The 12,500-nt window shown below is 41.7% G+C and overlaps 1 protein-coding gene across 1 annotated transcript in view; it reads right to left on the reverse strand.

The window, feature by feature from the left end:
- Nucleotides 1-6: 6 nt before the first annotated feature.
- LOC129860854 (RNA binding protein fox-1 homolog 3) overlaps nucleotides 7-12,500 on the reverse strand; it is a 64,230-nt gene continuing 51,736 nt past the window's right edge. The window contains exon 10 of the mRNA XM_055931706.1: nucleotides 7-1,299. Coding sequence (XP_055787681.1) covers nucleotides 1,297-1,299 — 3 coding nt within the window. The 3' untranslated portion in view covers nucleotides 7-1,296. The remainder of the gene's footprint in view (nucleotides 1,300-12,500) is intronic.

Genomic DNA, 12,500 nt, shown 5'->3' on the forward strand with positions numbered 1-12,500 from the left:
GTGACGATTGGGAGTGGACAGCTCCCATGTTTCTAATTTGTAGCTCGATCCCCAGCCTGCCCACTACCCCCCACCCCAACACGATGTACAAAAGAAGTGATTTGTTTACGACACAGCACAGCCACCTCAACCACAACTACACAACAACATGTTTTGGTAGCGACGCCGTGGTTCAGGGGGCTGCTGTGGCTGGCCACAGACATGACCTCTTGATACTAACCCCTGACCTTTAACCTCCAACCCGTTGTCCATGTTAACTTTAACTCCACATGCCCCCTGGACACCTAAATACAATACAGTGTGTGTTCCCTTGCTTTTTACAGGCTTCTCTGCTTCCTTGCTGAACACACACCTTCTTCTTCTTCCATTGACATTGGAGGGGGTCTTTTAGTTCAAGCTACAGAGATACAAAGTGAACTGGAAGCGCAACGTGTAGAGAAGAGCAGTTTTTAAAGTGGAAGGTAGCTCCGAGAGTTTAGCTCCACACCAGAGTTTAAATGTCCCCCTTTATATGACATCACTTCTTGTTTTCACTTTCCCTAACTTTCACCATGACCCACAGAAAGTAATTCATTCTAAACGGCAAGTTAACTGCCGAGGCTGACCTGTAAATGTGGCCCATTAGTGGTCAGAGTTTGTGTGTGATGTCATATGTTTTTACCATTTCCATGGAAGACGCAGCCAAGCACTCATTCGCCTGCCATCTCGGGTCGTTGCTACGGCGTCACCACGGTGTTAACGTGGCATTACCATGACGTCCATATGAGTCATGTCAGGCAGACAAGCAGCCCCTTACCATCAGCGTCTCCCCCCCCCCCCCGCCCCCCACACACACACTCCTCCCATTCACCTGAACTTCCCAAAGACACATTATAAATCTCTGTTTTTTAGTTTGTTTGTTTTCCCCCCACATTTTTTTTAAGCATACTTATACATTACATATAATAATATATTTACATACATTACTCTTTGCTCTTTTTGGAAATCATAAACTTAAAAAAGTTTAGAAAAATAAAATAGTTTTATGGTGCCCTTTCTCTTGGTCTCGTCCGCCCAGCAAGGCTTGTCCCAGGGGAAAGATGTATCTCGCTCCCCCCCCTAAAACTCCAGGCGCAGTGGTTTAGGCCGTTGTTATGGTGCTTGGCCAAAACATCTTCCATCCACCCTCCCCTTGAAGCCTTGATAGAAGGGATCATGACAATGTCCTCTCTTTTTGTATTTTTGTTGATTTCGTTTATCTTGTTTTTTTGTGTTCTTTCTTCATCCATGTTGTCATCCTTCTAGTTTTGGTTTTATTTACTAGAATAGAATAGAAAAAACAAAAAGGTCAATGTTAATGGATACTTTTTTTCATATACTGTATACTTTTATATGTAATATTTTTTCAACAGCATATTTTTTCATTTATTAAATTCCAAACAGGAGCACCTAAGACATTTAATATATTTTCAAAGTATAGGGACAGGTGTAAAGTCAATCACAATCACAATCAATACAACTAACAAAAAAAATTCAAATAAAATCAATACAACAATATAAAAAATATAAACATCAGTAAAATCAGTAATGTTTTAACTTGTTTAACATAAAAAACATTGACGTTGAGATCATGAGTTGCGACTGAATAAAAAATACATTACATTACATAACAGAATAACTAACAGAGGATTATAAACTGGGTGGTTCGAGCCCTGAATGCTGATTGGCTGACAGCCGTGCTGTATCAGAGCGTATACCACGGGTAGGACAAAACATGTATTTTTACTGTCCTAATTACGTTGGTAACCAGTTTATGATCTGATCATAATCTTGATGTGATTGGCCTGACTGAAACATGGCTTAAACCTGATGAATTTACTGTGTTAAATGAGGCCTCACCTCCTGGTTACACTAGTGACCATATCCCCCGTGCATCCCGCAAAGGCGGAGGTGTTGCTAACATTTACAATAGCAAATTTCAATTTACAAAAAAATGTTTACAAAGATGTTTTAGTTTTTTGAGCTTCTAGTCATGAAATCTATGCAGCCTACTCAATCACTTTTTATAGCTACTGTTTACAGGCCTCCTGGGCCATATACAACGTTCCTCACTGAGTTCCTTGAATTCCTATCGGACCTTGTAGTCATAGCAGATAATATTCTAATTTTTGGTGATTTTAATATTCACATGGAAAAGTCCACAGACCCACTCCAAAAGGATTTCGGAGCCATCACCGACTCAGTGGGTTTTGTCCAACATGTCTCTGGACTTACTCACTGTCACAGTCATACTCTGGACCTAGATTTGTCCCATGGAATAAATGTTGTAGATCTTAATGTTTTTCCTCATAATCCTGGGCTATCGGACCACCATTTTATTACGTTTGCAATTGCAACAAATAATCTGCTCAGACCCCAACCAAGGAGCATCAAAAGTCGTGCTATAAATTCTCAGACAACACAAAGATTCCTTGATGCCCTTCCAGACTCCCTCTGCCTACCCAAGGACGTCAGAGGACAAAAATCAGTTAACCTGTTTGGGCTGCAGGGGCAGTATTGAGTAGCCAGATAAAAGGTGCCCATTTCAAAAAGGCCTCGTACTCAATTCTTGCTCGTACAATATGCATATTATTATTACTATTGGATAGAAAACACTCTCTAGTTTCTAAAACCGTTTGAATTATATCTGTGGGTGAAACAGAACTGGACTTAGAGCAATTGTCCTATGTGTATGTCAGAATGCAGAATTTTGCTGGCTGTTCTGAGACCTGTGTATTAATTTGCCTGTCCTCTATTGGTTGAGATGCACTGCATACGCCTTCCCCTGGGTGTCAGCGAATAGGGAGACTTGAAATGGAGTTTCTACGTAGTTCCCAAAGGTCATAAATTGCTTGGAACCGAAGTGTCCCATCTTTCCACTCTTCGCTCTGACGCAGGGAGGGTCTTGGCATGTCATTTTAGAAGCTCCCGTTTTAGCTCCTAGATATATCCGGCTCTGTTTTTATTCGAAATAGGTGTTGAAGACATCGTAATGTTGTTATTTTAAACCGAATAATATCAGTTTATGTCAGTATATTGCGATTTTCGGGTATTTCTTTTCGTGATGTTGTCGGAAGTTGGGTATCTCTGGCCCACATGGCTATTGTTTACTGCTAATTGCAACGTTGAAGACGACGTTCTCCAACCTAGCAACGATTCTTTTGGACAAAGGACACCTTTTCCAAGATTCTGATGGGAGTTCATCAAAAAGTAAGAACTATTTATGCTGATAATTCATTGTTCTGTTGGAAAAAGTAAAATGCATAAGCCGCCATTACTTGCAGTGTAGCCTTACTTTATCGCAGCCTGTATTGCGCAGTAACGTTAATTTAAAAAATGTAATTCAGCGATTGCATTAAGAACTAATTTGTCGCCCCCCCCCCCCCCCCAAAAAAAAAGATTAAAAAAAAGAACTAATTTGTCTTTCAATTGCTGTCCAACCTGTATTTTTTTAGTCAAGTTTATGAATAGTTTTCGATAAGAATAGGTGCCTTTACAAGATGGCGCCGGACAGATTGCTTGACGTTATGGACACTATTCTCATTGTATAAGCACGATTTGTGCTGCTAAATATGCAAATTTTTGAACAAACTCTATATGTATTGTGTAATATGATGTTACAGGACTGTCATCTGAAGAATTCTGAGAAGGTTAGTGAAACAATTAATATATTTTGGTGGTTTATACGTTATCGCTATTTTTGCCTTGAATCAATGCTGTTGTTATGTTTGCTATTGTGCTAAGCTAATATAACGCTATATTGTGTTTTGGCTGTAAAACACTTGATAAATCGGAAATATTGTCTGGAATCAGAAGATGCCTGTCTTTCAATTGCTGTACACTATGTATTTTTCAGAAATGTTTTATGATGAGTATTTAGTTATTTGGCGTTGGTGTCTGTAATTTTTCTGTCTGCTTTCGGTGCAATTTCTGACTGTAGCTGCAATGTAAACTATGATTTATACCTGAAATATGCACATTTGTCTAACAAAACATATGCTATACATTAAATATGTTATCAGACTGTCATCTGATGAAGTTGTTTCTTGGTTAGTGGCTATTTATATCTTTATTTGGTCGAATTTGTGATAGCTACTGATGGAGTAAAAAACTGATGGAGTAAAAAAAGTGGTGTCTTTTGCTAACGTGGTTAGCTAATAGATTTGCATATTGTGTCTTCCCTGTAAAACATTTTAAAAATCGGACATGTTGGCTTGATTCACAAGATGTGTACCTTTCATCTGGTGTCTTGGACTTGTTAATGTGTGAAAGTTAAATATTTAAAAAAAATATCTTTTGAATTTCGCGCCCTGCACTTTGAGCTGGCTGTTGTCATAAGTGTACCGGCACCGCCCTGCAGCCATAAGAAGTTAACCACCTAACTGAGAAACTCAATTTAACCTTGCGCAATACCCTAGATGCAGTTGCACCCCTAAAAACGAAAAACATTTGTCATAAGAAACTAACTCCCTGGCATACAGAAAATACCCGAGCTCTGAAGCCAGCTTCCAGAAAATTGGAACGGAAACCGGAAACTGGAAGTCTTCCGACTAGCTTGGAAAGACAGTACCGTGCAGTATCGAAGAGCCCTCACTGCTGCTCGATCATCCTATTTTTCCAACTTAATTGAGGAAAATAAGAACAATCCGAAATGTACTTTTGATAATGTCGCAAAGCTAACTAAAAAGCAGCATTCCCCAAGTGAGGATGGCTTTCACTTCAGCAGTAATAAATTCATGAACTTCTTTGAGGAAAAGATCATGATCATTAGAAAGCAAATTACGGACTCCTCTTTAAATCTGCGTATTCCTCCGAAGCTCAGCTGTCCTGAGTCTGCACAACTCTGCCAGGACCTAGGATCAAGAGAGACACTCTAGTGTTTTAGTACTATATCTCTTGACACAATGATGAAAATAATCATGGCCTCTAAACCTTCAAGCTGCATACTGGATCCTATTCCAACTAAACTACTGAAAGAGCTGCTTCCTGTGCTCGGCCCTCCTATGTTGAACATAATAAACGGCTCTCTATCCACCGGATGTGTACCAAACTCACTAACAGTGGCAGTAAAAAAGCCTCTCTTGAAAAAGCCAAACCTTGACCCAGAAAATATAAAAAACTATCGGCCTATATCGAATCTTCCATTCCTCTCAAAATTTTTAGAAAAAGCTGTTGCGCAGCAACTCACTGCATTCCTGAAGACAAACAATGTATACAAAATGCTTCAGTCTGGTTTTAGACCCCATCATAGCACTGAGACTGCATTTGTGAAGGTGGAAAATGACCTTTTAATTGCGTCAGACCGAAGCTCTGCATCTGTCCTCGTGCTCCTAGACCTTAGAGCTGCCTTTGATACCATCGATCACCACATTCTTTTGGAGAGATTGGAAACCCAAATTGGTCTACACAGACAAGTTCTGGCCTGGTTTAGATCTTATCTGTCGGAAAGATATCAGTTTGTCTCTGTGATTGGTTTGTCCTCTGACAAATCAACTGTACATTTCGGTGTTCCTCAAGGTTCCGTTTTGGGACGACTATTGTTTTCACTATATATTTTACCTCTTGGGGATGTCATTCGAAAACATAATGTTAACTTTCACTGCTATGCGGATGACACACAGCTGTACATTTCAATGAAACATGGTGAAGCCCCAAAATTGCCCTCGCTAGAAGCCTGTGTTTCAGACATAAGGAAGTGGATGGCTGCAAACATTCTACTTTTAAACTCGGACAAAACAAAGATGCTTGTTCTAGGTCCCAAGAAACAAAGAGATCTTCTGTTGAATCTGACAATTAATCTTGATGGTTGTAAAGTCGTCTCAAATAAAACTGTGAAGGACCTCGGCGTTACTCTGGACCCTGATCTCTCTTTGGACGAACATATCAAGACTTTTTCAAGGACAGCTTTTTTCCATCTACGTAACATTGCAAAAATCAGAAACTTTCTGTCCAAAAATGATGCAGAAAAATGAATCCATGCTTTTGTTACTTCTAGGTTAGACTACTGTGGTGCTCTACTTTCCGGCTACCCGGATAAAGCACTAAATAAACTTCAGTTAGTGCTAAATATGGCTGCTAGAATCCTGACTAGAACCCAAAAAATGTAGCATATTACTCCAGTGCTAGCCTCCCTATACTGGCTTCCTGTTAAGGCAAGGGCTGATTTCAAGGTTTTACTGCTAACCTACAAAGCATTACATGGGCTTGCTCCTACCTATCTTTCCGATTTGGTCCTGCCGTACATACCTACACGTACGCTACGGTCACAAGACGTAGGCCTCCTAATTGTCCCTAGAATTTCTAAGCAAACAGCTGGAGGCAGGGCTTTCTCCTATAGAGCTCAATATTTATGGAATGGTCTGCCTACCCATGTGAGAGACGCAGACTCGGTCTCAACCTTTAAGTCTTTACTGAAGACTCATCTCTTCAGTGGGTCATATGATTGAGTGTAGTCTGGCCCAGGAGTGTGAAGGTGAACGGAAAGTCTCTGGAGCAACGAACCGCCCTTGCTGTCTCTGCCTGGCCGGTTCCCCTCTCTCCACTGGGATTCTCTGCCTCTAACCCTATTACAGGGGCTGAGTCACTGGCTTACTGGTGCGCTTTCATGCCATCCCTAGGAGGGGTGCGTCACTTGAGTGGGTTGAGTCACTGACGTGATCTTCCTGTCTGGGTTGGCGCCCCCCCTTGGGTTGTACTGTGGTGGAGATCTTTGTGGGCTATACTCGGCCTTGTCTCAGGATGGTAAGTTGGTGGTTGAATAAATCCCTCTAGTGGTGTGGGGGCTGTGCTTTGGAAAAGTGGGTGGGGTTAAATCCTTCCTGTTTGGCCCTGTCCGGGGGTATCATCGGATGGGGCCACAGTGTCTCCTGACCCCTCCTGTCTCAGCCTCCAGTATTTATGCTGCAGTAGTTCATGTGTCGGGGGGCTAGGGTCAGTTTGTCATATCTGGAGTACTTCTCCTGTCTTATCCGGTGTCCTGTGTGAATTTAAGTATGCTCTCTCTAATTCTCTCTTTCTTTCTCTCTCTCGGAGGACCTGAGCCCTAGGACCATGCCTCAGGGCTACCTGGCATGATGACTCCTTGCTTTCACCAGTCCACCTGGCCGTGCTGCTGCTCCAGTTTCAACTGTTCTTCCTGCGGCTATGGAACCCTGACCTGTTCACCGGACGTGCTACCTGTCCCAGACCTGCTGTTTTCAACTCTCTAGAGACTGCAGGAGCGGTAGAGATACTCTTAATGATCGGCTATGAAAAGCCAACTGACATTTACTCCTGAGGTGCTGACTTACTGCACCCTCGACAACTACTGTGATTATTATTATTTGACCATGCTGGTAATTTATGAACATTTGAACATCTTGGCCATGTTCTGTTATAATCTCCACCCGGCACAGCCAGAAGAGGACTGGCCACCCCTCATAGCCTGGTTCCTCTCTAGGTTTCTTCCTAGGTTTTGGCCTTTCTAGGGAGTTTTTCCTAGCCACCGTGCTTCTACACCTGCATTGCTTGCTGTTTGGGGTTTTAGGCTGGGTTTCTGTATAGAACTTTGAGATATCAGCTGATGTAAGAAGGGCTATATAAATACATTTGATTGGATTTATAATAGCAATAAGGCACCTCAGGGGTTTGTGGTATATGGCCAATATACCACGGCTAAGGGCTGTGTCCGGGTACTCCGCGATGCGTTGTGCGCAAGAACAGCCCTTAGCCGTGGTATTTTGGCCGTAAATCACACCCCATCGTGCCTTATTGCTTAAATACCCTATGTATCATTAACCTGTAACAGCCTAGGAGTTACTACATGCAGCTATGGAGCAATTGCAACTTTTTATGCTCACAATTTCTTGCATTTTCCTACAATTAAATGAATTAACAGTGGTAAGTACCTTTTAATTGCCTGTACTTACAGTACATAGCAGGTAATTACATAGTAATCACTTTGTAATTAGAGGTTATACCCTATGGCTAGTAATGTTACTTACAGTAGGTTGTAGGTTACCACTAGGTAATGTAAAGTGCTGTCATAAAATACAGTTTTAGAGTTTAGCAGCTGAGAGAGAGGAGAGAGAGAGAGAAAGAGAGAAAGAGAGAGAAATGGGGATTGACGGGCTATAGAACCACTTTATTTCAGAGAGATGAGCGTCTGGTGTGTCGATCTTCAGAGGGAGAACACAGAGGCCGACTTTAATTTCAGCAGCACTTTGTAGTCCCTCACCCCCTCCTACTCTCCTCCTCCCTGCTCCTCCCGGTCCTCCTGAGAGAGGAACCCAGAAACCAGCACAGCTGTGCCATGGCCTCACCAATCAGCCCCAATAATGCCTGCCTCTCGTCTGCTGTAGTGGACGTTCCCCCGGCCTCACGTGGGAGGGCCCTTAAAGCCCTGCTCCACAAACAAACACAGGAATAAAGACAGCCTTCTGTAGAGGAAGGATGGAACAAAAGAGACAGGGAAGGCGGGATGGAGAGCGAAGAAGAAGAGAAAGAAGAAGAAGAACGGTAGTGTGAATCCCCCTGGTCGTTGTTGTGGTGAACGCTGCCGGGCCAAGTCTCTCTCTCTCTCGCTCCCCCTCCCTACCTCAGAGAGCAGGGCTGACAAACATATTAATCACCTCGGGCAAATAACTCCCAGAGAAGTTAATGCACTGAGAAGCCTTCGCCGCAGCCCCCCACCCCCTGCCTCTCCTCAGCTCGCCCCACCTGCCTGTGTGTGTGTGTGTGTGTGTGTGTGTGTTTGTGTGTGTGTGTGTGTTTGTGTGTGTGCTTCAGTGAAGACTTGAGCTGAGAGCACCAGCTCCTTCTCTCTTCCTGAAAGTGAGAGAATGAGGGAGAGGGGAGAGAAAGAGAGAGATGGAGAGGGAGGGAGAGTTAGGAAAGAGTGAGTAGAAGTGGTAGAGTCGGCTGGATCTTCCGTCATGTTTCAAAAAGCAAAGCAGAATCACCTTGTGTTACTAATGGCATCAGCATCCTTGAAAGAATAGACGAACGTGAAGCCTGGGGGTAACTTGTTTAAAGACAAAGTATATTGAGTTTGAGGATCAACAGTTAAATATGATATATACGTTTGATATAAACCTTTGATATTGGGCCTAGATGAATGAGAAGCTTTCTCTTTTGTCCAGAGTAACAGTTACATACAGTACAGAGTATTGATAAAGTACAGTAGTGTAGCCTGATACAAGAAGGCTTCTGGGCATATCTGGAAAATACTAACTTTAAACACAGAACAGTAATAACACAGAAACATAGTACACTGTGATGATGACCACTTGACAGGTGAGTAGATATATAATACACATACAAAAGATAATTTGCAATACATGTGTACATAAACACAGTGTTTGGAGTTTTTTTTGCTTGTAGTTTTTGTAAAATATACTTTTTAAAGAAATCCCCTGACATGTAAACTGCAACATAGTTTGTTTCAAACAGGACAAAGTCGCACAGACATACAGTACCAGTCAAAAGTTTGGACACACCTACTCATTCAAGGGCCTTGATGACATCTTTGCACACTCTTGGCATTCTCTCAACCAGCTTCATGGGGAATGCTTTTCCAACAGTCTTAAAGGAGTTCTCACATATGCTGAGCTCTTGTTGGCTGCTTTTCCTTCACTCTGTGGTCCAACTCATCCCAAACCATCTTAATTGGGTTGAGGTAGGGTGATTGTGGAGGCCAGGTCATCTGATGCAGCACTCCATCACTCTCCTTCTTGGTCAAATAGCCCATACACAGCCTGGAGGTGTGTTTTGGGTAATTGTCCTGTTGAAAAACAGATGATAGTCCCACTAAGCACAAACCAGATGGGATGGCATATCGCTGCAGAATGCTGTGGGAGCCATGCTGTTTAAGTGTGCCTTGAATTTTAAATAAATCACCAACAGTGTCACCAGCAAAGCACCCCCACACCATCATACCTCCTCTTCCATGCTTCATGGTGGGAACCACACATGAGGAGATCATCCGTTCACCTACGGAACTGAAAATCTCAAATTTGGACTCAGACCAAAGGACAGATTTCCACCAGTCTATTGTCCATTGCTCGTGTTTCTTGGCCCAAGCACGTCTCATCTTCTTATTGGTGTCCTTTAGTAGTGGTTTCTTTGCAATAATTAGACCATGAAGGCCTGATTCACGCAGTCTCCTCTGAACAGTTGATGTTGAGATATGTCTGTTCTTGAACTCTGTGAGGTGCAATCTGATGTGCAGTTAATTGCCGATTTCTGAGGCTGATAACTCTAATGAACTTACCCTCTGCAGCAGAGGTAACTCTGGGTCTTCTTTTCCTGTGGTGGTCCTCATGAGAGCCAGTTTCATCATAGCGTTTGATGGTTTTTGCGACTGCACTTAAAGAAATTTTCAAAGTTCTTGACATTTTCCGGATTGACTGATCTTCACGTCTTAAAGTAATGACGGACTGTCATTTCTCTTTGCTTATTTGAGCTGTTCATAATATGGACTTGTTTTTTTACCAAATAGGGCTATCTTCTGTATACCACCCCTACCTTGTAACAACACAACTGATTGGCTCAAACGCATTAAGGAGGAAAGAAATCCCACAAATTAACTACTTTTAACAAGACACACTTGTTAATTGAAATGCATTCCAGGTGACAACCTCATGAAGCTGGTTGAGAGAATGTCAAGAGTGTGTAACGCTGTCATCAAGGAAAAGGGTGGCTACTTTGAAGAATCTCAAATATAAAATATATTTTGATTTGTTTTACACTTTTTTGGTTACAACTGTACATGATTCCATATGTGTTATTTTATAGTTTTGATATCTTCACTATTATTCTACAATGTATAACATTTAAAAAATAAATGAAAACCCTTGAATGAGTAGGTATGTCCAAACTTTTGACTGGTACTGTATACTTAAATGACTCAGCTTTCTGCACCTAGCTAGCTACACACAATGAAAAATGAACATATCGAATGAATCAAACTAAAGAAGCATACAGGAGATTTCAGATTTCTCTTTCCATGAACATCTGCCTCAAGTTTTGCTTTTTATTCAAAGGATATGGCAATGAGAGTCCTACAGTTGAGTTTTGAAAAATATGATCCCACATGGCTCCTTTGACGTTAACATTGTGGCTCTTCATAATATCTACCAGAATACTATCACCTGGTATTCCATTGAGAAAAGCCATCTCTGTTACTTTACATGGGAGAGATAATGATGATTTACGATGCAAATAAACTTCCCAGCCAGAGAGAGTTATATCAATACAAACGGGGACCACTACCTCTGGTGGTGTATGGGCTATGGGCTATGGACATTGACTTGGGTCAGTGGAATGGAATTAAGGTATACATTAATGGATTGTTGTGGAAGAGGGAGAGTTTAGCTGAGGGAGCTGATGGCAGCCATTTTGTGGCTGGCCCGTGGCCCGTGGTGCCATCTTACAAATGACTGCATTAACAGAGCCAATTAAAGTGGCAATCATTTAATGGTCGCCTACGCAGCCATGCGAGACCAGGCCTTTTATCACGTCAATCGGCCATAAGGCGGTAAGATTCAGTTAGAGCAGAGTTCTGCAATCTGGCCAGTGGACCGTCTCAGCTCCGCTCTACTCTCAATAAAACATGTCTCAATGTCTCCACTCTCAGCATTGACTAGGCCCTAGGAAGATAGAAGATAAGTCATGTCCTTTGAAAACAAATACACTGAATCGCCTAATTATAAATATAAAATCTATCCATTTTAAGTTCATAGTATAATTAGTGGTAAAAATAGTCTGGGAATATTTGGGACAAACAGTTAAAAACCAAAATATGGGAATTTGATATTTCGCTTTTTCATAAACAACACATGTTTTCAGGGTGGGGTTCTCTCCTTCATCAGAAATCAAGGTGCAGATGGAGTGATGGGGGAAAAAAGAGAAAAGAGCAGCATTTTATAGAGCCACGTCCTTCTCTATCTCGCCTCTGCAGTCATACTACCCAGGATGCTTCGCTTTCATCTCCAAGCGCTCTTTGAGTTTTAGGAGCGTTGTAAAGACGTTTACGACAAAAAGCAACAAACAAAACAAATCAGCATCAAATAAAAAAACACATACTGCTTGAACTCCTCTAGGTTATTTGGACACATTGTATACACACGCAGAGTAGTATATCATGATAATACACATCACATGGTCATCTAGCCGTAGACACATAGAATGACATGGTAAGCCATGGCTGCGTCTCAACCAGCACCCTATTCCTTATATAGTGCACTACTTTAGACCAGGGCCCATAGGAAATAGGGTGCCATTTGGGAAGCACACCATCTCTCCCCTTCTGTAAAACTATCAAGGTGAAAGCCTTTTTTAAGTCATGTCCCCACTTTTTAATCCCTATAGGACATGATATACTTTTATAAAAGGAAGAACATTATATTTTTCATTTTCTTTCTCGATGTTCTCAATCTAATAATAATAGATAATAGCACTATAATCCATTTGATATACTAATAAATGCTATGCTATAACGCTTT

Source organism: Salvelinus fontinalis, chromosome 1 (genome assembly GCF_029448725.1).
Source record: "Salvelinus fontinalis isolate EN_2023a chromosome 1, ASM2944872v1, whole genome shotgun sequence".
NCBI lineage: Eukaryota > Metazoa > Chordata > Actinopteri > Salmoniformes > Salmonidae > Salvelinus > Salvelinus fontinalis.